This window comes from Motacilla alba, chromosome 1 (genome assembly GCF_015832195.1).
Source record: "Motacilla alba alba isolate MOTALB_02 chromosome 1, Motacilla_alba_V1.0_pri, whole genome shotgun sequence".
NCBI classification, from domain to species: Eukaryota; Metazoa; Chordata; class Aves; order Passeriformes; family Motacillidae; genus Motacilla; species Motacilla alba.
Genome location: NC_052016.1, coordinates 49464232 through 49489740, shown reverse-complemented (window position 1 = coordinate 49489740; position 25509 = coordinate 49464232). Strand labels below are relative to the sequence as shown.

Here is a 25509-nt window from a genome sequence, read left to right as displayed (position 1 = left end):
TCTGCAATCCCTCCATAAGGTGCAGTGCACCAGGGTCAGAAAAGGGCATAGGAACTGAAAGTAGGACTTCTGGCAAAATGGGAAGCTTGGAAAGTATGGCACAAATCCTCATCACCTTCCATATGATGTTGGAGAAGTTTATTAAAAGGTTCTGCTGAAGACCCTTTATCCCAAAGGTGCCTGCAGTTCTGTAGGGCAATTTCTGCCATTTCTTCTTTAGTTGTGAAACCACCTTTGGCTAACAGGCCATGCAGACCAGGATATACGATCTGGGGTACTCTACTGAGACTTTTACTTTGTGGTGAGAGGGAGAAAGGGGATGAGGCCATAGATCCATGATTACACGGGCCAGGTAGCAGCACAAATAATGATTCTGTAACAATGCTGGGATTTTAGGTTCAAGAAAAGAAAAATTAGTTTTTTATATAATTGGCTATGTCACAAAAATTATCAGGTACAAGATGGGCTAAAGGAAGAGTTTTTCCCTGGCATGCTGAGGTTCTGAATGCAAGCCACTTCGAGAAAACTGAAGGCAGTTTCTGGAGGTCCCTTCTCAAGTACTATGAGGAATTACAGATTGTTGACCCTCACAAAGAGCCAGGTCACTTTAGCACCTCTGAAAAATGGGGTAGTTTTTGTCCAGCCCAATTTAGGAATGAAAAAAAACCAACATACTGTCCGATAATATGGTTGCGAAATCAGGGGGTTTTGGGCAAGGTAAACTGTCATGTGTTTGCTTGCTTCTAAACCCAAATTTGTTTTCTGTGTTTCTGTGGAAAATCAGAGGATGTTATAAGCTGAGTCATGCCATTATTGACTTTAGCAAGCACAGCACTGATATAAATAGTGAAACACTGGTGCGTCTTAGACAGAGGAAAAAGAGATTGAGAGGTCTTCTAGCAAGGGCTGGTAGGACAGGGAGACAAAGATGAAGACAAAGGTTCTTCTTTTCCTTGAGTTATTATATTTTATATGCTCCTCTGCTTTTCCAGTGGCTCCAGAAAAGGAAAAAGAAGATATGCAATTTGCCAAGGTAAGGACTACGGACAGAACTGATGAAATAGTTTACTGACAAAATGAACATAGTGATGTATTAGCGATGTAAAGTATTTTATTACCAGAGCTCTGCACTTGAAAAGAAAGTTTTATATTCTAAACTGTTCCTTTTTCTTCCCTATCAGAAATATCTCGAAAACTTCTATGATTTTAAAGAAGAGAAACATTCTCTGTTTAAAGCAAAGGACCTCAACCACATGGCTGACAAAATACGAGAGATGCAGTCATTCTTTGGGCTAGAGGTGACTGGGGAGCTGAATCAGAAGACGCTGGACATGATGAAGCAGCCTAGATGTGGAATACCAGACATCCGTTCATACAGCGCCTTCCCACGCAGCCCCACGTGGACGAAAGAAGAAGTGACCTATCGGTAACATACATTAGAGCACGTTTTTCTCCACAACACAAGGACGCTTTGTGAATGCTAGGCAGGAGTAATGTAAACAGGTTCTTTACTATTTATTTCTGCATTTCTCCATATTAAAGCTCCATTTAGGATGAAGGGGACAGGAATTGGGAACTATTCAGGCTACCAAATAGTAATGATAATACCAAAATAGGAATTTACAGTAGTAAACTAATAGCCTACTGAATAATATACTCAGTGGATTGAAGGAATACAGCTGCGTATAAATGTTAGGGTTTCTGAAAGGTATAAAAGAAAACGGTGAAATCTTTATCTGTTATGTAAGCAAATATTTTGAAAATAAGCCACTTGAGACACATAAATAATTGTAACAACAGATTAAAATATTTGACCTTGATACCATGTGTCCCAGTCACATATGATCTGGTTGCTTTTAATTCCTTTTGGCTTTCATTTACAGGATTCTGAACTACACTCCAGACATGCTGCAAGCTGATGTAGACGAAGCAATTGCAAGAGCCTTCCAACTCTGGAGCAGCGTCACCCCTCTAAGGTTCACCAGGGTCTATGGAGGTCAAGCAGATATAATGATTTCCTTTGCAGCTGGATGTAAGGAAACTGTTGTCAGAGAATCATAGTACTTGTCACTTTTTCTTACCAAGATAATGAAAAGCATCCCTTTTCCCCCCCTTATTTTTAGTTCACGGTGACTTCTATTCCTTTGATGGTCCAGGAGGAACTCTGGCCCATGCCTATGCCCCTGGCGGTGGGATAGGAGGAGATGCCCATTTTGATGAAGATGAAAACTGGACCAAATTTACGACCTATGGTGGTAGGCAAACTTAAATATTGTGTTGACTCTTATTTTATTAAAAAGTGTTGCCTTGAAGATGCTGTAAAGTCACATATCCCATGGCAGCAGTTCCAGTACTTACTGAGATGTAAAATGTCAGCAAAATTTAGTAAAACAGTTCTGCATATTTTGATCTGTGATGCAATCACAACAGTCCCTTGAAGTTAATGCAGACTACAGTTACAGCTCCAGTGAAGGAAATTAGGTTAGCATGGAATTGCAATGTTCGGTAATCATGACTTCAAAAGACAGGGAATTTTCACCCTCAGATAATGACCTTAAAAGTAATAATATAACCTCTCACATTTGTTCGTTTGCTTCAGTTTGGGTTTTTTTCTGATTTAAGGTCATGCTCATCTTTAACTTCTAGAAAGGAAAAAAACATCTTGAATTTATTGGTGAATAAAATTAAATATAACAGTGAATTATTCTGGTTTCCAGCGATGTCCAGGGATTATGTTACATGTTACTGGTTTTGTGAGGTAGTTACCAGGCACCTCTTTGCTGTCAAGCAAAAAATTTGTTTCATGTTTGTTCTTTGTGTGGATCTTTTGTAGGATACAACTTATTTCTTGTTGCTGCTCATGAGTTGGGCCACTCACTAGGTCTCAGTCATTCCAACGTTTTTGGTGCTTTGATGTATCCTGTATACATGGCTGTAGATACGAGGAACTACCAACTTCATCAGGATGACATTGATGGCATTCAAGCCCTCTATGGTAAGCAAGAAGCATCATTTTCTGGTGAATGATGGATAACAATTTATAATTAATTTTACCCAACAGATAAAATGTACTGAACTTCCTACTACAAGAAAAATACTGAGGTTTAATTTCCTATTATTATTTTTGGGCAAATCTCTTGGGGTTTTTGTGGCTAACAGCCTAAACTGCAAAATGGAATCTGTCGACCATAATAATTCCAGCTAGTCAAAAGATCCAAGAGCCTTTCCCCAATGATACCAAAGGGACCCACGTCTGCAGCATGAAACCCTCTTATCTTCCACAGAATAGTGGTTACGTGCACAGTTGCGTATACACTTGGCTTCACATGATACAGCCTGAAATGCTGTGACATGAACTGCTCTGATCCACCTTCCAATTCCACACTTATTTATTTTCCAAAGGACCCCCCAAGGAATCTCCTGCTCTTCCAACAGAAGCTTTTCCCCCACAAGAACCAACTGAAATGGTACCTGCAGAAGCACCAACTCCAATGTCTCCCAGGGAAGAACCAACAGAAATGACACCCTCCAAGCCACCCCAAAGACCAGACGACTGTGACCCTCATCTGACTTTTGATGCTGTCACTACTCTCCGTGGGGAAACACTGTTCTTCAAAGATGGGTAAGTGCTTTTTATTTCCAGCAACACCTTTTTGTGAGACTCCCAAAGGCAAAGCACCAAGTTCAGTTAAAGTAATTTATCCTCCCTTGGTTATAAAGAAAAATATTTCTTTCCATAAGTGTTAAGGCAACTTTGAAAAAATTTACTAGCCCACCTGTGCTGGGTGAGTAATATGGCTTACTAACAAGTGAGTACAATGTTTTAATCTATCATACATCACTGTCCATGTCTATTAAAATTGTGCAAGGCTGAATAATTCCAGTGTCACTCCTCAGCCTGCAGCTGCTTTACATGCAGCACTGTCCTCATCGCACCATCCTGTGTGTGGGCCAGGGATCTGTGGAAAATGTCACTGGTGATTTTTAATGTCACTCTGACTTAGGATTCTGCGCTAGACCAGTAATGTCTACAGAGAGTCTCTGCTGTTACAGGGTGGCCTCTGACACTCACTTTAGTGAGTTGCTGGCTGGGCACATCCAGCGTGGTGAGAGCTAACAGTAGGTCAGGGTCAGGGCTTCATCCCCTTCTTGGCTTGGTAGTCGTGTTTTGATTGAACAAGCTTCCTTTGATGATGTAGGTCTGATTTTCCTTCTAAAACATATGAGGAATTGTAGCTTAATAGTTTTCGAGGAGGGGGAAAGACCAAATCTTCCTTAAACTGGGTTTTAACATGTTTCTCAAGAATTTTTATTTAACATTTGCAGTGAAACTGAAATGAAATTTGCAATGAAACTGTGCCTCCTTACATGATGAAGAGAAAGCTGCAATTGTCAGCCACAAATATCCTAAGTTGTCCTGGACAAACCATTATGGTGCAAATGCAGAAGTGCACAGGGCCATTAGCTGTAGGTGATCCTGGCTGAGCCAAGGGGTTGGACAAGATGAGCTTCAGAGGTTGCTTCCAACCTCGACTATTCTGTGACCTCAGTGCAACCTGTAGCAAAGGGCACAGGTCTGTGAAGGAGCAGGGCAGAGCGAAGGATTGCGTCCCAGCAGGGGTGGTATCTGTGCCTCATAGGGAGCACTGGTTCCAGCACCCAGACAGTAGGATTTCAAATACATTTATGGGCCCTTGATCTCCTAATGAAGCACAGACAATGAAGCACTGCTGGTTTTGTTTTTAACAGCTTTGTCTGGCGCATAAGTCCATATTTCTCAGAAATTGAGCATGACACCATCTTCTCGTTCTGGCCGTCACTGATAGCTGGCTTTGATGCTGCATATGAGGTTGACAAGAAGGATAGAGTGCTGTTTTTTAAAGGTACTTCTCTTACATTTTCAACATTTTTTAATGCATACGTGAAGTTATAGCAATACTACTAATGCTATTTAATCATATTGGTATGCTAATATTCATATTAACTCTAATACGAGTGCTACCACTAATACAGGAAATTCTTAATATTTAAATCCATTTAAATTTTGCAAATTATGTTACTGCCAGTAACTAATGCTACTTCACAAGGGTCCTACACAGACTTCCTTCGGTCAATGAGAGCAAAGACCGTAGCTGATACAAAATTGATTGCTACATTACATTATCTAAATACATTTTTAAAGATGACAAACACACCTGAAAATATATTGACTTTTAATTATTGAATATATAATACTCTTCATGACTATAAAAAATAGGATATCCTGCAGCTGTGAGATATTCAAACTTTTGTGTGCCCTAAGTGGGTAATGTTTTCAGCAGGACATCTGCGCTGTTTGGTGGCATTTACTACACAGAAAGCTCTGGGGCTTTGGCAAAAAGGAGATCAGACTCTTCAAGAGTCCTTACAACTTTTTCTGCTTTCTTGTAGATGGCCAGTACTGGGCTGTCAGTGGCTACAGAATAGAGCCAGGGTTCCCCAAGCCCATTCAGAACCTGGGCTTCCCCAGCAGTGTTGGGAAAATCGATGCAGCCGTTCACGACCAAAGTACCAAGAGAACCTATTTCTTTGTCGGCAATAAGTACTGGAGGTAAGATTCTTCTCTCCTCTGTGCAAGAGATAATCAGAACAGCTTTTTAAATCAAGTGATGTGAGTATTTTACAGGAAGTTCACCTCCTCTTTTTGTCAGCCTTCTCAGCCTTTAAAAGCTGAAACTCAATTACTCAAGTCTTTTCATAAAACAAAGTCTGTTACACCTGAGTGTTCACTTACTCTTATCAGGCTGTGATTAAGGGGCAAATGAGTTTTGTTTATTCATTAAGAAGCAATGTGAGCTAGTATAAAAATATAATATATTAGTTATATAATTAGTATAAAATATACATTGAGAAGACTTTGTCATCATGTCAGGTATTCATTCAGTAGTCACTAAGAAGCAGAAGTGCTCTGTGAAATTTATAAATGACAAATCAAGAAAGTTATGGAAGGAGATTAAATTATTTACTTCCTAAGAAACAATTCAGCTAAGCAGTAATCTTAGCCTAATAATTAGTCTGCAATACTATCTTGAAAGATAGCATTCAGGTGTAAGTGTAATAACACTTAAAGAGTGCATTTAAGCATTTAAGTGTAATAACACTTAAAGAGTGTTATTACACCTGAAGTTTGCATTTCTCTTATGGGATCACTTCATAGATTATGTGCTGTAAAATTAAAAAAATATGTTTGAATAATTATTTAAGATTATTACTCACTATGAGCCCCATTCAGCCTTATTATCAGTCTCAGGGAATGAAAGTAAATGTTCTAATCTGATATTCAGAAAACAGATTTACCTAGGGTACTAAAGATGTAAATATTCACATAGCCAGGATTTATACAGCTCCATGAGGTCACAGATTGCAGGTGCTGGACTTTCACCAGAGACTAGGCATATTTTGTAAAAAATCCATCTGGTTTCAACTTTGAATGTCACATGCTTATTTTCTGTTTCCACACAATTTCTTTATTTAGTTTCAATGAAAATAACCAATCAATGGAAAGAGGCTATCCAAGAAAAATAGCTGCTGACTTCCAAGGGATCGGCTATCCAATTGATGCTGCCCTTCAGAAAAATGGTAAATTAAAATGTAATTTTAAAAACCCCAAAGACCACCTGCCAAAGGCAAAAAAAAATATGTTTCAATACATATATTAAATTTTTTGTTTGATTTTTTTTTTAAGTCACCCAAGGAAATAGTAAGCATGTAACAATAGGTATACAAAAATGAAATATTAATTTTTCCATATTTTTTCCTTCCAATTCTAGGATATTTCTACTTTTTCCATGGATCAAACCAGTATGAGGTTGACATCAAGAGGAAGAAACTCATCCGTATAATGAAAAGCAACAGCTGGTTTAATTGCTAGAAATATTACGTGATGGTGCGGGAGTATATTTGTATCAGAAAGAGTTTTTCATGTTTCTTGATTTTAAACAGTATTATTCAGCTGTTCCTGTGCATCTGAGTCTGAAATGATGGCCTTCGGCAATTTTAATTTAAAACCTTTGAAATATAAAACCTAATGTACAGTTTTAATTTATTTTCCTTCTCCAACTATTTATTAATCAAGTTGTTTTTGAGTAATAAAGTATTTTGCTTGAGTTCAGCAGTTCTTGTATTCTGATTCCGTCCGCTGGAGACAAGGCATCTGCTACAACCACATACAAACTAATGGCACCAGGATCCACCAGTGTTTTCAGCAGGGCTCAGTGCCTGTGGGGGGAAAGTTAAAGAGAAGTGGAGGGGCAGTTCTGGCAGGCAATTAGAAATTACCCAGGTGACAAAGGAGGGAAGCAAGGTACTCAGGAACAATGTGGGGGAGGCTTAAAAGGTAAAAGGAGATCCTACACAAGAATGTGTGAAGGGAGAGACTGGAGTCTATGGCGTGCCGTGACCCCTGGCACAGGGACAGAGAGGTCAAGGCAGCGGTGGGGACAGGTAGATGGGAACATGGCAGTGGCTGAGAGGACCAGTGCCACTGAGGGTGGTTTTAATGGTCGTTGGTACAGCAGGACATGAGCAACCAGAAAGAAGGGCAAGTGTCCAGTTTGGAGATGGAGGTGGCATGTAGGCAGGGTGGGAAGTGATGGAGATATGATCACAGGGTCACAGGGTCACAGTGGATTAGCTCTCCTGAGCTGGAACCATGTGCCATAGAAATGGAGTCCGGACTGGCAGTCCACCTCACAGTGCTTGACAACAAACCAGAAACAAGAACCATTTTCCAGAGCACACAAGCCAGAATAATAAGAAAAAAAATCTAAGGATTTTTATGTAACTACCATAGATGAATCCTCCAGAGGATGCATGGTGAGACACAGAGAAAAGCACACATGCTTCCTCCTTTTTTGGGTCCTGCTCACAGGGCAATAGCTCAGTGATTTTAAACACCCCTTGGGCTTTAAGAGAGCTTGGCTGTAGTCCATCCTCTCTTTGAAGGAATTTGATCCCACCTCTTACAACACTGCTGTGATGATGTGATTGTGCAAGGAAGTCGACAGCTATTAATCTTTCTCTAACAGAATTCACAGAAAGGCCAAAAGAGAGGATTGGAATGGCTCAAAAGGACAGTATTCCAGTTACCACAGCTCAAACCCCATTAGGCAGAGGTAAAACTTGCTTCTGGTATTCTGCACAGGGCAGTTGCCTCAGACATCTGATCAAAAAAATACTAACACCTGTCCCCCCATCCACCAGGGCCAGAGGAAGCCATGTATCTCCCAGTGCACCCACAGGCCCACAGTGCTCACAGACAAGATTAAAGAAAGGCAGCAGAGATGATGCTGGGTTGGAGGGGCCTTTGAGCAACCTGGTCTAGTGGAAGGTGTCCCAGCCTGTCATGGGTGGGCTGGAACAAGATTGTCCTTAAAGTCCTTTCTACCCCAAAAATTCTATAATTTTGTGATCTTGGAATATCTCATCTCTGGCATGTTCTCCTCATGCATGTTTTGTGCCATGCTAGATATGCTCTAAGTACCTCTAAAGTCAGGTTTAAAACCAACCTATGTTACAAATCAGACCATGTCTCAAAAGTTGCTTTTAACAACAGTCCCGGCTGTTGTGTCAAGTAGGGACACAACAGCTCAGCATTGCCACAAGGGCAGTGGATCACCATGGTGGAGTCATGGACTGAAAAGTGGCTGAGCTCACCTGGCAGCAGTCCAGGCTGGGCAGAGACACAGGAAAACTGGTGTTGCCCCAACATCTCCTAGTGTCTTTCTCAACAGCTCTTGCTCTGTACATAGCCTGTCCTGAACAAACTTCAGTCCAAGGACTTTAGATGCCTCCAGGCTTAGGGAGGGTGCTTCTGAGTACTGTTTGTGCATAACTAATGGGGTTAATTCCCTTTGTTTTAAAAAATGCCTGCACACTTTGATATCCTAAATAGATACCTTCTTGTATGTGAAGGCTGCCTTCAGAAATCAGGCCTTTAGGCTCTGGTTGCTGTCTGAAACTTGGAAGTGTTTAAGGAGGAGCCAGAAGGAACATTTGAGCAACAGTGAAGCAGAACACTGCTGGTGTTTACACTGACTCACATTAAAGTATCTCTCCTGCATAAGGTTAGTACTTGTTTTTTACTTATGACATCCAGGAAACAGCAAAATTCAAATACTCCCTCCACCTTCGAGTATTAATTAGCTTAAACTCACAATATCTGAAAAATGAGTTATATTTACTTAGCTGTGAAGAAAAATGTAGCCTGGAGCAGAAACGGATGACAACATGCCATGGATTTCACGTAGACAGGGGGACTAGTGAGATGTGTTAATCATGGAATTGCTGTCTGTATTTTTGCTTTGTTAATGTCTTAAACTTTGAAATGAAACAGCACTAATTTCAGTTTGGGAAAAGCAATGAAATTCCTGGTAAATGGAAGATGTAGCTCAGATGACGTTGGAAACATCGGAAGCAGGAATGCTGGAGCTGTCTATACTCAGTGAACAAGAGAACTTTTCTTGTAACCATGATTTTGTTATAACTCATAAGTTATTGCTGGAATTAAAGACCTCTTTGGTGCCAGCAGGGGAAATTTATCCACAAACGTAATTTCAAGTACTTGTCCTGTATGATTAGGAACTTTCCTTGGTATCCAAGAGCGGGTATGCAAATCAGAGTCACAAAATATAACCTGTTACATCTAAAATTCTTGACTGCAACAACAGTTGACCTAGACGAAATCTCTTGCACATGAAATCTCAAAAATCCCTTAATGACTTCACTGATAGAGAGCAAGGGTGACCCGTGTGCTAGTTGACTGGAACTGGAACACTGAATGCTGCCAGGGAATCAGCATTACCACGCTGGAGACCCACAGCTGTTATATAAAAGCCAGAAGTAGGTCACACTTTGTCAGCAATAAGATATTTTTGAGGCTAGGTTTGTGCTGCCAGGTCTGAGGGTTTGCAGCACAGCCAGGAAGGAGGTGCCAGAGGCACTGATTTGAGCAATGTTCATGGCAGTGCAGGCTGAAGTTGCCGTTTTACAGCTCAGAAGTTTCCCCTGCACAGACCTGCTCTCCCAGGGATTGGCGGAGTCCTATGCTGCTACCAGAGCTCAGCCTGGCCGGGACACTGAGGGTACATAAGGCAGCAGAGAGGAGCAGTTGCAAGCTCTGAGTGATTAAGCCCTTGGCTTTGCACAACAAGCCAACTCAGTTTCATCCTATTTATGCTCTATGAGATGCTATTTTCTTTTGTCTATACTACATTATTATTAGTTTTAAAATATATAAACTGTGAATTAGAAATAACTTTTGTGTTAAGGTTAATGATAATAATAACAATAAACATATTGTGTTATCTGTTGTATGTCTTGTGTTACATGTCTTTGGGTGGGGCTATGGGAATGCATCCAACGCAGAAGATTAAGTCCAGAAGAGGAAGGGCAATCCTAGGAGCTTACCCAGACAATTTTACAGATTGTAAAAAGGAGAGCATAGTAATTTTCACACTATCTTCTTTAAGCTAAAACCAGAGACTGACATTATATATTTTGCTACTTCTAGGTAAAGTCACCTCAAAGAGGTGACAGACATCAAAGAAGGTCTTTGTGATTATGGAATTTTCTTTATTCTAACATATTTTATGTGATTGATCTCTTGAGAGACATGGGGAATAGTACAACAAAAAGTGAGAAAGAGGGTTGACAGAATAGCAGAAGTATGTACTTGGGAAGCTGATAATCAGAAAACTATTTAAATTTCATTCATACCTTCCTAGAGGGCTTTGATGCCTTTTAGTAGCCCTCTCATTGGAGAGAAAGATGAGTAATGAAAATTTAATTCTACAGGCTGAAAAATTACTTTTTCCTTCTAGTACACATGGATACACTGAGGGAAGAGAAAAAAGTGTTGGAAGGCTGTAGGGGGCTGTAAGTTCCAGAAGCTATTTCTGTAGAGAGGTACTGTTGGTGTGTAAGCTGCACAGGAGAGCTCTGCACCAAGTTTTGGATTCATCTCACTCACTCTGGTACACCTCACATAAGTCTGTGAGTGGAGTCATTACCAAAAGCTCCCTCAGGGGATTTTTTCCCCTTGGCTCATTTGGTCCATTTCTGGGTCATTCTCTGAGCCTGTCCATCTCCTTCCAGGACTAGGGAGGGGTTCTCTCTCTAATGGAAATGACTCAGGTAGGTGTCTGCTTTTAGGGTAGGAATTCAGTCCTCAGTGACCAGATGACCCTTGTGGAGTCCACCAGCCTTGCCTTGCTGGCTCAGCTGCCCAGACCCAGCAATCCCTCATGTCCTGCCTTTGGATGGCCACAGGCATGCTGTGCTCTGGGGATCCTTCTGGTACCAACACAGTGCTCTTCAGCAGGAAATAATTTCAGCAAATATCTCAAGTGCACCATATATTTATAAACTCTCCTTTCACATCTCTATTATCCTGGAAGCTCTGTGGAAGGGAGTTTATCTCTCTGCACATTCAAAGTCTCACCTGCTCCTCAGTGCAGCAGGCTTACCTGAAATCCTGTGTCAGCCCCACACAGAAGTCTCAAATATGTAAGCTGTCTTCAACAGCAGCAGATATCTCTCTTCAGAACTCCCATCCCCACTGCTTTGTCCTCGTTTGAGGTAGTGCATGGAAGGTGTGATTGGGCATGGAGGAAGAGTGGACCCAATCTAGAGTGGGCCTGCTGTTGAGTCCTCAGTTCTCCTTTCTCAATGGCAGAAAGGGAGAACAGAGGAACCTCTCTCTGGCAAGGACAACCATCAAAGAGTTTGATCCAGAAAACCTCAGTGATTGTTAAATTGTTATAGTAAGTATCAAAGAAGGAGAATGTGAAATAAAGTCTTTGGGGAATCCTCTGAGAATAATAGAAAAACTGCTAAATAAAAATAGCATGAAAATATTTTGGCTCAATTTTTATAATTTTTATATATGCTGGGAAAAGTGCTTTCATTTCTTTGTGTTAATTTCACATTTTTCTGCAGAAAAAAAAGATTTTTTTAATCCAAGTGCAAACTGTTTTTTAAAGAACTGAATAAACAAAACATTGCTTCATCAAGCAAGGACTTATAGCACTGACAGGACTCCACCAAAGGGAAAGATGGTGGCACTAGAATAGCCTCCAAAAAAAAAAAAAGGTATAAACCTCCCTGAAAAAAGATGTAGTAAACTAATTTCTGTTTGTAGTCTACAGTCCTGTTACATTCTGTGAATATTTATCCCTTTAGGCCCTTCAACAACCTTTCTGAAATCAACATTATCTTTGAATGGAAAGCATTAAAGAGATACGTTTTAGGTTTTGGAGAGTAAGACTACATTTTAACAATTAAAAGGTTAATAAGCTCATTAAAAATAACTACAGGTCTATTATCTTCTCATTAATCATATTTCCATGTTGCAAAACCTGCACAAGGGTGGAACCGGATGAAAGACAGCACTGATCTGTTTTATGGTAAAATTCTTGTTTTGCATGTTCTGTTGCTAACTAGACAATGTGAGAATCAATGAGTCAGGGATTGGAAAGGTTTATAAACCAAAAAAATACTATATAAAGGTGAAGCAGGTGTGTGGCAGACTGCAAAAAAGGCTTCTAAAAAGGCCAGTGGAAATGAGAGTGGGAAATCTCCCATTTCTCCTATTATTATGTGCAGCACTTTCTTGTGCTTTTCCTGCAAATACAAGGCAGACAAAGGAAGAAGGCATGCAGCTTATCCAGGTGAGGAAGGTTGAGCTTTGGGGAGCTACTGTTGAGCATCCACAGCAGTCTGTGTAACTAGTATAGAGCAGCCAAACAGCAAGTAGAATAAATAACTGATTGAATATTTCTCAAAATAGGTGTGTGATGAGAAAGGCTACTTTAGCACCATCTTATTTTACTTTTTTTTTAGAGACCAATTAAATTGGATGATGCATTCACTCTGTGTTAATTTTACAAATAATTAAACTTCTGCATCAGTCTAGGGTTGGTTTGTAGCTCGGGTGGAAATGTGGTTATTTATGTGACTTGTGATATTATGAAACATAACTCCTCATGAAGTAAGTATAGTATATTTTTTCTGAACTATTACTGTCTAAAATGTGGGGAAACAACTACTGAAATTTTATATTCAGTAATGTATTTCAAATTACTTCCTCTAAAGGACTCTAGGTAATCTTAGGGGGCAGGGTAAGTGGAGCACGCATTATCAGAAAATAACATATTAAACAAATGCTAATTTTAAATGCATTTTAATAATTACAAAATATTTTTAGTGATAATACAATGGACAAAGCTACCATTAGGAGAAAAATATTCATGCAGGCTTGAACAAACTATTATCCATGCTGCCATAGAACAGAAAGAAAAGTAGCAAAGGCTACATGACTGACTGGTGTTAGTTTAATACCTTATAAGCTTCAAAAGCAAGTATCATTGATTGTTCTAAGCTTTGGGTTTGTTTGTTTTTTTATTTTTTTTTCATTAGAAGTACCTGGAAAATTACTATGGCTTTAAGAAAGATGGAGAACCTTTTGTTTGGAAAAGTAATATTGCAATGACCCAAAAACTAAAAGAAATGCAGAAATTCTTTGGGCTGGAGGTGACAGGGAAACTGGATTCTGGCACTTTGGACTTGGCACAGAAACACCGCTGTGGATTCCCTGATGTAGCTGGGTTCTCCACCTTTGCAGGGGAGCCAAAATGGACAAAACATGTCCTGACATACAGGTAATTACAATGGAATTCTTCATGTCAAGACAGTGTGATGTACAGGGTGAGTGGCAAACAACACAACTTGTTCTCTCCTGTATTTTAAAGGATAGTAAACTACACACCAGACCTGCATCCAGCAGATGTCAACGCAGCGATCAGGGAAGCATTACGTATCTGGAGCAGTGTGACCCCGCTGAGATTCACCCAGAAGGACAGCGGTGAGGCAGACATAATGATCTCCTTTGCAGCCAGAGGTAAATCTCTATGTAGCCATTATGAGTTACTGACAAGTTACTGCCTACATGGAGCAGTTGACCTGTAATGATTTCTCCCATACACAGCACAAGTGGAGATCAATGTCCACTTGAACAAGCAGACAGAAAAATACAGTTCTTGCTCAAGGCGCTATGGTTACAACTCTTGACAGGCTTTAGGGGAGGGCATAGAGGCAGATGAAGAGAAAGAGGAAGAAAATTTAGGGACCTGCCCGTAGTTCACTGAATCTGTACCTGCTGTGTGCTGCTCAGTGTGTGCAAGAACCCCCAGTCAGCTGTGTTTGGGGTTTGCTCCTCAGGTCACAATGACTTCATCCCCTTTGACGGCCCAGGAGGCTCCCTTGCCCATGCCTATGCTCCTGGCAAGGACTTTGGTGGAGATGCTCACTTTGATGAGGATGAAACGTGGACCAAAAGCACAGAGGGTAGGTAATTAAGTTCTCCAAGCCCTTCCTGAAGCAAGTTACACATGGAATCAATGGTGCAGTGTCTGTCTCTTCTCTTTCTTAACTGTTTAAATTGCCACTGATTTGAAGAAGCAAATGGTTTCCATAGCTCTAAAAAGCCTCTGAGTCTCTGGTTTAAGTTAATGACCAGGTTCAACTTCTGCCATGCACTGGGGGGAGCTTTACTTGTAAGGGTGGCCCACTTCTTCCCACTCCTTAAACCTCTTCCTGCACAGTTACCTCACCTGAACTGGCCTAGGGTCCTTCTTCTGCCCTGAATTCTGCAGGATCAACAGACTACTTCCTTGTACTCTCCTATAACGATTCCATTCTTTTTACTTTTGACTAGAATTTCATCTCCAACCAAATTTCCCACAAGAATTTCATTTGCTTGGGCAAACAGTTCTGAAAGCTTCTGACGTACCTTATGCCTTTCATGTTGTTCAGGACAAATACAAAGACACAGCTCTCCTCTTATGTGTTTTGTTTGATGTTTTCAGGCACAAACCTGTTTTATGTTGCTGCCCATGAGTTTGGCCATTCACTGGGACTTTCCCATTCCAAAGACCCCAACGCTCTGATGTATCCAGTTTACAGGAAATTTGACCCTTCAGTACTCCTTCTTCATCAGGATGATATTACTGGCATACAGTACCTCTATGGTAATTCAGAATTTTTCATCAACTACTGCTTGTAATTTCAAAGACTTTGGATACTTTCCAGTGACGCTTTTGTGTTGTGGATGTAGCTCTGAGTTCACACTATAATTTCTTCCATAAACTGCTTCTTTTAGGATCATCTCCCAACACAAACAACAATCAAACAGAATTTACTGAGATAAAAGACCCAACTGAGTCAAAAGATCCTGCACTGCCAAACAGCTGCAGCTCCAACCTGACATTTGATGCTGTCACCACTTTCCGTGGAGAAATAATGTTCTTTAAAGACAAGTAAGTCAGCTTGTGAAAGTAAAATACCTGAGTGTCATTTTTTAAATTATGCCCCACAGCACAGAAAAATAACTTTAATTAGAATATCAGCCATTTTAGACAGGAAAACAAGACAAGGAATCAGGAAAGAGATGGAGAACAAAAACAAAGTGGGTGATGGAGAAATGAAGAGAGATAAGTATAAAGAGGAGGATGACCTTTGGAACAGGGCATGCTGTGAATAGGGTGGGGGAAAATGGCTCCTCTGTAAACATGTGCTTGTTTTCAACTTCAGGCAGTAAGCAAGTCCCAAGTGTTCAGCATCTGGAAGAGTTCAGTTTTGGCAAAACACATCACCAACTCTGGGACACTTCACAGCCTCTTTGCTGTCCTTGCTTTGAGGGAGCTGAGGGCTTACCAGCCCTGACAAAATACCTGCTTGAAGAGCCCCTGCAGTGTGGATTTAGTATACTAATAAAAAGGAAAGGAAAATTGGGCTTTCTTACCAAAGTCTTACCAGGTTGTGAAACAGACCTCTCTAAGCTCCACTTCTGCATAAGGGGAAATAAATTTTTTGACAAAACAGTTCATCTGACCGATTTTAGATGTCTGCATCAAGAAGAGAGCAATCCTACTATGGAAATACCTAACTTTACATGAAGTTTACAGGGAATGTAGTGTGACTAACTCGGGTACATAGCTGGGTTTAATCAGATAAATACTGCCCTGGTTGCCATGATGTGGTTTCATGCATTAGTGAGTGTGAACATCCAATTTTATTTAAAACATGTTCTATATTTACACAAGGCATATTTGGCGCAAACATCCAGCAGTCAGAACAGCTGATTTTGAGTTGATATCTTCATTCTGGCCACGGCTGCCACCTGGTGTTGATGCTGCATATGAAATTCCTGAAAAAGATGAAATGGTCATTTTTAAAGGTAAAATGTTGGCTTCTTATTTTCCCATGTTGTCTTCCCAAGTAGCCTAGAGAGTTTGCATCTGGCTTCAAAACCACTTAAGTTCTTTCTATAGGATTCTGCAATCTTGAATTTTGTCCAATAAATTGGTGTGTTTCAATCACAGAAATAATAAAATTATTGCCCAAGTTAAAGAATATATATCTTAATTTTTAATATCCACATTGAAAATTTTCCCTGTCAAAATAAGTTTCATTATTTTTCTTCTGGGAAATTTTCTATTGAATTTAAGAATGATACTAGCATTAGTATGAAGAAAGACTGAAATTTCAGTTTTCAAAAAAAGTATTGTGGATAACTATTGCATTTTTTTGACTCTAGAACTATTTTCAGTTATTTTCAAATTCAATTATTATTTTCAAATAGCCATCAGCTTTCATGAAAAAGATTACATCATTCTCAGAAGAAGATTCTCACAACATGTTGTTATCAACTTTTATTAATAGGGAATGAATTCTGGGTTGTGAGAGGAGATACCATACTTCCTGGATACCCCCAAAAACTCTACATCCTGGGCTTTTCAAAGGATGCTTCCAAAATTGACGCTGCTTTTCATAATGGAATTGAGGGGAAAACATATTACTTCATAGCAGACAAATTTTGGAGGTAATATTTCCTGTGGTACTTTTCTAAATAGAAGCAAACATAATCACATGATCACTATCCTGTCATGATTTAGGATGCATTAGTCAGACACTTTTGGTGATCTCTTTCAGTGTCACAACTGGCTGTGGAAAAATATTTGAAAGGAGGTGAAACAGTGCTTTTAGCATTCCTTTTGGTTCATTTAACTGTTTGTTTGTTTGTTTGTTTGTGTTCATTTAGCTGTCTTGGTCATTGTACAGCTCCACAAGTCATCTCAGGAAATCAGGCAGAAGTTCACTATTCACATATCAAATATGTTTCTGTGGAGTAAGAAGAAGAATGTCACCCACTTTCCAGTTACTAACAGATAGTTTCATAAAGTTGCTGATAAATGCCATGTACTACAAAGAATTATCTGCTGTGCATGGTTATTCTTCTTTTCTTTTCAACCCCATCCCTGCTGCTCAAGTTTGTCTTACAGGACAGATTTCTAACAGCTGAAGGAGGTGCTCCTGTAATGGAAGCAGTAAATAACCCAAATTATTTAAGAGGAACAACAAAACTTCTCTTTCCTTCCACCACAATGCCAAAAAAAATTGTATATACAAAGATCACTCTAGGGAATTATTCAGCCACATGTCTGTACTTCAAGCAGAAGATCAGACTTACACATTTTAGGTCAAACTATCATAACTTGAATGATTAAGAGTTTGATCATTAAATCTCCTATTAAGGAAATTATAGAAGGGAAAAGCTTTCACAAGCCTTCTTATTCCAGCACTGACAGATAAACTTCACTTCACCAAAAATGGGATAGCTTGCTGTAAGTAACTTAAGTAAATTGACTTAAAATACCTTACAACTTCAGAAAAAGCCCAGATTTTTCCTGATAAACCTTTCTTACAGAAATATAACATGAAAGAAATATTTTTTTATAATCTTTTAGCTATCACTCCTTTAGCTATGGTCTCTTAGAAAAATAAAGAACAGATTCATGGTGATGGTTCCAATATTAGGTGTTCTTACATGGAGTAAAGAGAACCAATTCATCCATTGCAGCTAATAAAGTAATAATTAATTTAGGGCAAATTGTGTCTCTGTCTACACTACCAAATGACACTGAAATCTTCAATGAACTTGGTTATCAGTTGATAGGTAGAAGATAATGAGCTGAGAAGAATTAATCATGTGTTGCTTGCAGGTTTGACTGACTCCTGTTTGTTTATATTTTTTCTCAGTTATGATGAAAGAAGTCAGTATATGGACAGGAAGTCATTACTGATAAGAGATGTCTTTCCAGGAATTAATGGGAAGATTGACGCTGTTTTTCAACATGAAAGTGAGTAACAATTCTTACTAAAATCTATAAAAAATGCTCAGTGTTATAGGGCTGAGAGTGCTTGGGCAGAGACAGGTGCTTCTACATGCTGCTCAGAACCCACAGGATGACCAACAAGACCCTGAAGCAGTCACATAACACTCCCATGCTTTGCTTTACCCCTTTGAAAAATGGGGATGGTACACCTTTGGTGACAGCTGCACCAGGAAATGCCAGCCCTAAGGGAGAAATATATCTGTATTCATGCTGATGTGCATATCACACCATGAAGATCAACACTCAACATAGTGACATCCCAACAACATAAGGTGTACGTCTCACAGCCTGTCCCTCGAACATAAAGCAATCAGCACCAGCTTCTGCAGGAGGGTGAACGTTACTTAGACATGAAATGCTGGACTAGACTTGAGGATACATTCACACTGCCACATGTCACAGCTTCCCAGTTGCCTCCTTGCTCCTCATCTGCTGCTCATCCAAACCCATGCAAGTTAATTGTTTCATAGCAAATCTTACTTCTTCATCCCAAATGAGTCTCACATGTGGTGCTGAGACACCTCACTCCCAAGAGGGCAGTGTGGATGTGACTAGCCCAGGCTGGACCTCTCTTTCCCTTCATGGTGTCTGGCAGCAGCCATCAAGAAAGTACCTGCTCACACCTTGCTGTGCTCTGTGCCACACTCTGGTCTGTGCAATACCTACCCACAGGTGGCTAGAAGTGCACCCTGCTGGGGGTTCAGCACAGCTGGAGAGTAAGAGTAGATATTTTAAACTAAAGAAATGCACAGGATGCATCTTTTGTAGAGTGACCTTGTGGAGCTCATCAAGTACACGATGCAGCACATGGCTGGTTTGCTGTGGAGTGTGTACCCATGCTGCTGGGTCATGTCTTGCAGAGGTTACACCTGGGGGGTAGATGCTGTTGGCAGCATAATTGTATCCAAAGGTTGCTTTGAACTCTTTGAGGATGTTGTTAAAGTGTACTAAACTTTATATCTGCAATATCATAATTCATCTGGGGTTGGGTTTTTATTGTTTGTTTTTTTCTAGACTTCCTTTATTTCTTCAGTGGAAGAAAGCAAATTGAGTTTTACCTTAATAAGAAGAGAGTTACACGCTTCCTAAAGACAAACTTTTGGTTTCCATGCTAATAAAATGAAATCTATAATGTTGTTGGAAAGAATATTCTGTTCTCGTGCTAGAAAAGCTTTTTCTTTTATAAATATGTGGAATGTAAAGGTACTTCAGCACCAGTCAGCAGATATCAGTGCCTCATAACCTGTGTTTCTTTAAACAGCAGAAACATATTGAACATATTGATGTGAAAATATGTAGTTAACATCAGGCTGGCTAGCTTACCAAACAACAACACAGTTTCTACTTTTGATACGAAATTATGATTGATTTTATTATTTCTGCCATCTTCTTTTCACTCTTCTTGCCATACATCATCCTACACAGAGCTCTGCCATGGAGCCAGGAGTCCATGAGAAAGAGCATCACTCTTCCTAAAGCTAGGATTGCTTTCAACTTGTTTTAGATATTCCAAAGCTAAGCAAGAAGACTTAGCTATTGCTCATAGTTACAGTGAGACATACAGGAGTTCCAGAGAACAATCTCTCCCAGCCTGAGGGATGTTGAGAGGTGGAAGTTCTTTTTTACAGTGACTGGAGAAGCAGTTTATGTTGGACACCTGATTACAGAAGGCTTAAGTGTGACAAATTCTTCCCTAAAGTATTTATTGATATCTGTCATTTCCTGTGCAGTGTGCTCTCAGGGAGGTTGGAGCAGATGACCCTACTGTTTTCCCTCCTAAGATTATCCATTCTGTGAGCAAAGGCTCATTTCAACAGACATAGGAGCAGAGGGACACGCTGGCATGTGGGGAAAACCCAGACACCACTGACTTTCCCGTGCTCCTCTTCAGTTTTCCCTGGGAAGTCCCCATTGGCTGGGGTACACCCATCATGTGTCAATGAGAAAGTCCCTATCACCTCACCTTAGGGGTTGGGGAGGATCGGGATCAATATCCTGGGTAAGAGTATTTGCACATTTCATACAATTTATTTTGTCATGTTCAAAGGGACTATGAGAATGCTCAAAATTTATTGTAAGTTGATTATTGGAAAGACCAAAGGCAAGGAAATGACAGGATCAAGATAGATTGGGAAGGAAAGGGAAAATAGAGGGATAAGTGCATAAGAGGAATTGGTTGTGTGAAAACAGACTGTAGTCAGCTGCTTCTTTGGCCATGCCTTGCATGTTTGCTCCTGTCTTCCCAGTAAATCACACCTGATGCGTGGATGAGCTCTTTCTGTGTGAGTTTGGGTGAGCTTCAAGATGGCCTGGCTGCTGAGGAGCTTAAGAGAGCTGGACGCCAGCAGCTGGAGCATGGCTGCAAGCTATAAGGACGCAAATGCTCCTGGGAATACAGGAGGTGCAAGGCCAGCTGCTCTCCTGAGGGGGATATGTGTCTAAGAGCAGCTCCTGAGAGCCTCCACACTCTGTTGGCATTTCCACGTTGGTGCTTCACCAACAGACAGATGTTCTCATTAGAGGGAGGCAAGCAATGGGGTGGGGCCACGAGTCCTTTTGATGTTTGTCCAAGTGCTCCATGGTTTCTGTCTGTGATGGTCTCCATGGCCAGTCTCACAGCTCTCTGGGCCCAGGGGGCAGACAAGAACCAGCTGCCAGTTCAATGCTGCTGACATAATCTACCTGATGCTGAAGCCAGATGTTGCTTGGGGCCCACAATTATTCACATGGACAGCTAGCAAGATCCAAAGTATTAGAGAAGGTATCCTCTCTTCCAGGCATGTAAAAATATCTCTCCAAGCACCCAATGTCTCCTCCTCATTAAACAGCATCCCTCCAAAAAGGTGAAAAACTGAGAAAAAGTAGTTCTTCTATTTGATTCTGCTTCTCCATGAATCACAGAATCACCGAATGACTGAGGTTAGTTGTGCCTCTGGAGTTTAGCTCAACCCCCTCTGTTCAAACCCAGCTAGAGTGGGCTACTGAGTCTCTAGGTTGCTTTTGGGCATATTGCTTTTGCACAAAGGAGAGACTCCATCACCTCACTGGGCAACTTGTGACAAGGTTCTCTCACTCTCACAGTAAAATAAGTGTTTGCTGATGTTGAGAGGGAACCTCCTGTGTTTCAGTCCTGTTGGGACAAGGTGATTGTATTCTCTTTATGCATAAAATTGTGCTGCAAGATTGCAATGAAATATTTCTATACACTTTATGTAACCTGTTTTCTGATGCATTTTTAAAACCCCTGGTAGCAGGGCTACTCAAATGGGACACTCCAGTAACTGAGGAATCTTTATCTGAGTTTCATCAGGGTCAAAAATGTATAATGGCATTGTCAGACTTGCAAGACAAATACTGCTGCCACACCTGCTGTAGAGGTGGCAAACGAGGCTTTGCTGTCTCAGCAGAACTAAAGGTAAAATGATTATTTTAATCACAACACCTCAGAAAAAGGAAATAAGTAGCTCTGGTCAGTGTCTGACATTGCTGAGGTCAGAGAAGTAGGTTCAAGCCTTGTAACTTGAAAGTTTCTATAGAATTTATCAGGAAATATTTCTGTGCTGTTTATTTCTTTCTTATTAGTCTCCTTGTACAGTTCCTAATTCTGTATTTCCTTCCTGTTTCTGGTATGGCTTTTTGATTGGTCTTGCAGCTGCAAGTCTTAATCAGTCCATGGTCTCAGCTAAAACAGTGAAAGTTAAAAAGATGCATGAACAGCTTGGCTCACACTTTACAGTGTTTGTTTGTTTGTTTGGGTTTTTGTGTGGTTCTTTGTTTTGGTTATGGGGTTTAGTTTGTTTGTTTGTTTTGGTTCCTTCAGGAATTTTCTAACTGTTCTGGTTTGAATAGTTTTCTTCTGTTTTTCCTACTGTTAATGTTCTTCTATGATGTCTGTGCCTTGCACATCACTTCCATTGTGGATAATTGCATGAGACCATGTTCTTTTAAATGGGATAATATCTTCCAGCACTGGTCTACCCAACTTTCTTTTGGAAATATTGTTTTTCAGATGAGATTATAGCTCTCAGAACAAATCTGGCTGGTCCTAGACCTTTCATGATTGTTTTGTAGTTTTCTGGCTGTCACATATCCAACTAGTTCTTCTTTGGGGTTTTGTGATGATTTCTGATTAGTTGGAGCTCTTTCTTTACCTATTTCTGCACACTATCTGCACACAGATAGTCATACCAATTGTGAATATGAAGTCTTAGATCTGTGGCAGAAGTAGAGCTTAGCTGACTTTAGCACTGTCTGTCTTAATATAGTTTAGCTGGTTTAGTATCAGATGTTGATATCATTTTTTCTTCACAATTCTTACTTAAAAATCTCTGGAATCACTAACAAGACATCCTGACCATTTGAGTGAAAACAGGCTTTTGAACTGAAGGTGATTGACCTGTATTCAATATCCTGTGCTCTTTTAAAATACAGTTTGAGACAGACCTAGGCTTGTAGTTAAATAAATTCTTTGCTGTGGTACATTTAGTCCAAGCATTCCAGTTATAGTTTTCTCATCTTCTAAACACATCAGATTTTCCATATTCTAGCCAATTTCTACCCTGTTGGCATAGAAACTTGGGTGAAGACAAAAGTATCTCTCACAAGGAACATGTGACTCTAGAATTCAGATCACAAGAATTTCTCTGTTTTCTTCTGTGTTTTATATATAATGGTCTCATTTGTTGTAGTTTTTACCATCTTGTCTTGGAGAACATTTTGCCTACACCTGAATGTATATATTTGCCTTTTGCTTTTCAAGGACTCCATAGCACGACCATCAGACACAATCCAGAAGGTCCAACATGGAAGTCCCAACAACTATCTAACCAAGGGAAAAAGCTGTTTGGCTTGCAAGTTCTTTTTCTTGCTATTTATTGGTTTTCCTCAGTTTCACACACTCATCCCACCTAGAAGGGATGAATGACCTTTGATATTGTTCTTGGCAGGATTACAAGTGTATGATCAAACAAGGTAGGTCTGCGGTGCTGACCTGAACTAAAAGCCATTGTGTAGTGATTGAAACACACAGACTAAGAGCAGAGAGTTTACCACTTCAGTAAACCAGACAAAGGTAACTGATAAGTCCTGGCAGAGCAGAGTAAGATTAAAACAACTCCATTTAAATATTGTCTGCAGGAACTTGCTCCTAGTGAGATGTTTGGTTTGGTTAATGGAAATGCTGTGGGGGGAAAAAACCTTTCTCAGTAGCGGAAACTGCAGATTTGTGGGTTCAGGAGTGTTTAAGACAGCCCAGAGCTGCAATGATGCATGTCTTAGGTACCATTGATATTACAGAGAAAATACTTTAAAACTTACAAGGAGCAGGCTTTGTTTCCAGATTATTCTCTGGCAGCCTCTGAGCTTCCGTCTGGCTGCCAGAAAGAAAACTGCCTTTGCAGGTTCACAAGCAGTAGCTGCCTTGTGGAGTAACTGCCCCATGAAATATGCAGATTTAGTTTGTATATCAGTGTGGACACATTGATTTCTTCTTGCTGCCTCTTTCAGGACAAGGTTTACATCTGCACAGCTTGTGTGATAACCACTAAGTTTAGAGGCACAGGGTTTCAAGTTGGTCATGCTGGTTCTGCAGGACGTCCCAAGGCCTATCTGCCATCAGGGAGATTAAGACTTGAACACAACAGATCAGATTCCCACTCCAGATAACAGCTCAATAGCAAAGATGAAGAATGTAATTTGATTTTCCTGTGTTCAGGAAACAGGTGCTTGGCATGGAAAGTGGCACTCCCTTCCCTTCTCCTTTTACTGAAATCATTGATGATGCCACGTCTGAGGCTGTGCCAGTCACTGAGGTGTAACACAGGTGCTGTCCCACTGTGGGACTGGTCACGTTGAATTGCTTTTCTACAATAGGATAATTAGAGCTGATTCAGTACCTGTCATCCTGAGCCCTATCACAGTGGCCTTTGGACTTCTGAGTGGTTTGAACTATAGAATTGTGCTCCTAACACTGCCCAGCACTGCACCCTGATTTGTAAACCAAGTGACTGATCATTCCCTTGGAGCAGTACCAACAGCAGTTCTATAAAGGAAATGTTTAACACTGAATGATGTGAAGCCATGAGCTTGTGCAAACTTCAAGACAGCTGATTTGGAGGCTTGCCTTTGGCTGTTTCATCTTACTATTAAAATGTACTTGGTTCATTCAGGGAAAACTCATCACAAACCCTCTAACTTCAAGCAAATATCTGGCACTCAGTAGAATATTGCTGCACAGTGACACGACTTACATTTTGACACATTAGACTTCACATGAAAAGTGATATCCTCCAAGGAAAATAGCTTGTTTCAGGATAATATTCTAGGTTTTCAGAAAGATTTTTGTTGTTTCAAAATAGATTGGAAAGATGTTAGAAGATTGGAATATACATAAGACCACATAATGGAAAGAAAATACTTCCTGTGGCAATGATGATTATTTTGTAGTGCCACCTGCTATTGAGAAAGCAATTGCTAGCATCATTGCGACAAATTGTAACAGTAAACAATTCTTAGAATTATGAGGTACCTGTTTTCATTTTTGTAACATTAAAATTACATAACTACCAAACAATGTTCCCTTTTCTACAGTAATTTTGTAGTGAGAGACTTGATTTAGGGAAACCCCACAATGATTCACACTGTGAGTTTATTTTTGCATTATTCAGTCAGAGGTGTGGGTGGAAGTCATTAGAACATGTTACCAGAGATAGCTAGGAGAAAGGGGAAATAGCTTCAAGAGTCAAATCCAAGCCCCAGGTAAGTGAGGTACAAAGTAAATCAAAATCACTGAGAGAGAAGCTTATTCAAGGCTGGGAAATTCTTCTGGGGAAGTATGTCTCCTCTTAACACCTCTACCTAAATGTCTTTTTCATTTAATGCTGAAATGGGAAACAATTCTGGGTAGAACTCTGGCAATGCTTGCATTTCTGAAGAAGACCTAGAGAGTGAGGAGCAGTCAGTAGAGTACCTAGAAAAGGGACATTTTGAGGTCTCTTGTCTCAACACAAGGAACAAGGGTGCAGTTTAGCTGATGAAGAAGTGTAAAAATAAAGCAGGATTATTGCTAATACAGGCAGACACAAATCTGTACTGCTTGGGTGAACACTGGAAAAACCCTTGAATGCACTGGCTTAACATCTATGCCACCTCCTCTTCCTTAGCAGTGACTTAGCAGATAGGTACCAGACCTAGCAGGGTGATTCAGGGTGAGTGAGGCACTGATGGTTTTGGTCCAGAC

General features: G+C 40.3%; 2 protein-coding genes across 2 annotated transcripts; both read left to right on the top strand.

The window, feature by feature from the left end:
- Positions 1-886: 886 nt before the first annotated feature.
- LOC119701190 (interstitial collagenase-like) lies at positions 887-7090 on the top strand. The gene is made up of 10 exons (XM_038137461.1): positions 887-1033; positions 1182-1426; positions 1884-2032; positions 2124-2255; positions 2834-2995; positions 3403-3622; positions 4750-4883; positions 5431-5590; positions 6515-6618; positions 6810-7090. Exons 1-10 carry the CDS (start codon positions 929-931, stop codon positions 6908-6910), a joined length of 1512 nt encoding a protein of 503 aa, XP_037993389.1. The 5' UTR covers positions 887-928; the 3' UTR covers positions 6911-7090.
- Positions 7091-12662: 5572 nt separating this feature from the next.
- On the top strand, positions 12663-18244 carry LOC119703531 (stromelysin-1-like). Its single transcript, XM_038143529.1, has 9 exons — positions 12663-12707; positions 13456-13697; positions 13788-13936; positions 14257-14382; positions 14904-15065; positions 15197-15353; positions 16140-16273; positions 16759-16918; positions 18136-18244. The coding sequence occupies exons 1-9, from the start codon at positions 12693-12695 to the stop codon at positions 18242-18244; spliced, it is 1254 nt and encodes a 417-aa protein (XP_037999457.1). The 5' UTR covers positions 12663-12692.
- Positions 18245-25509: the final 7265 nt, after the last annotated feature.

What these genes read in the sequence shown, in the direction of transcription:
- LOC119701190 (XM_038137461.1), top strand. Translation starts at nt 929, where the DNA reads ATGAAGACAAAGGTTCTTCTTTTCCTTGAGTTATTATATTTTATATGC. An exon ending in GATTTCCTTTGCAGCTGGAT is followed by an intron (nt 2,033 to 2,123) that starts GTAAGGAAACTG and finishes CCTTATTTTTAG; the next exon opens with TTCACGGTGACTTCTATTCC. An exon ending in CAAATTTACGACCTATGGTG is followed by an intron (nt 2,256 to 2,833) that starts GTAGGCAAACTT and finishes GATCTTTTGTAG; the next exon opens with GATACAACTTATTTCTTGTT.
- LOC119703531 (XM_038143529.1), top strand. An exon ending in GATCTCCTTTGCAGCCAGAG is followed by an intron (nt 13,937 to 14,256) that starts GTAAATCTCTAT and finishes TTTGCTCCTCAG; the next exon opens with GTCACAATGACTTCATCCCC. An exon ending in ATAATGTTCTTTAAAGACAA is followed by an intron (nt 15,354 to 16,139) that starts GTAAGTCAGCTT and finishes TATTTACACAAG; the next exon opens with GCATATTTGGCGCAAACATC.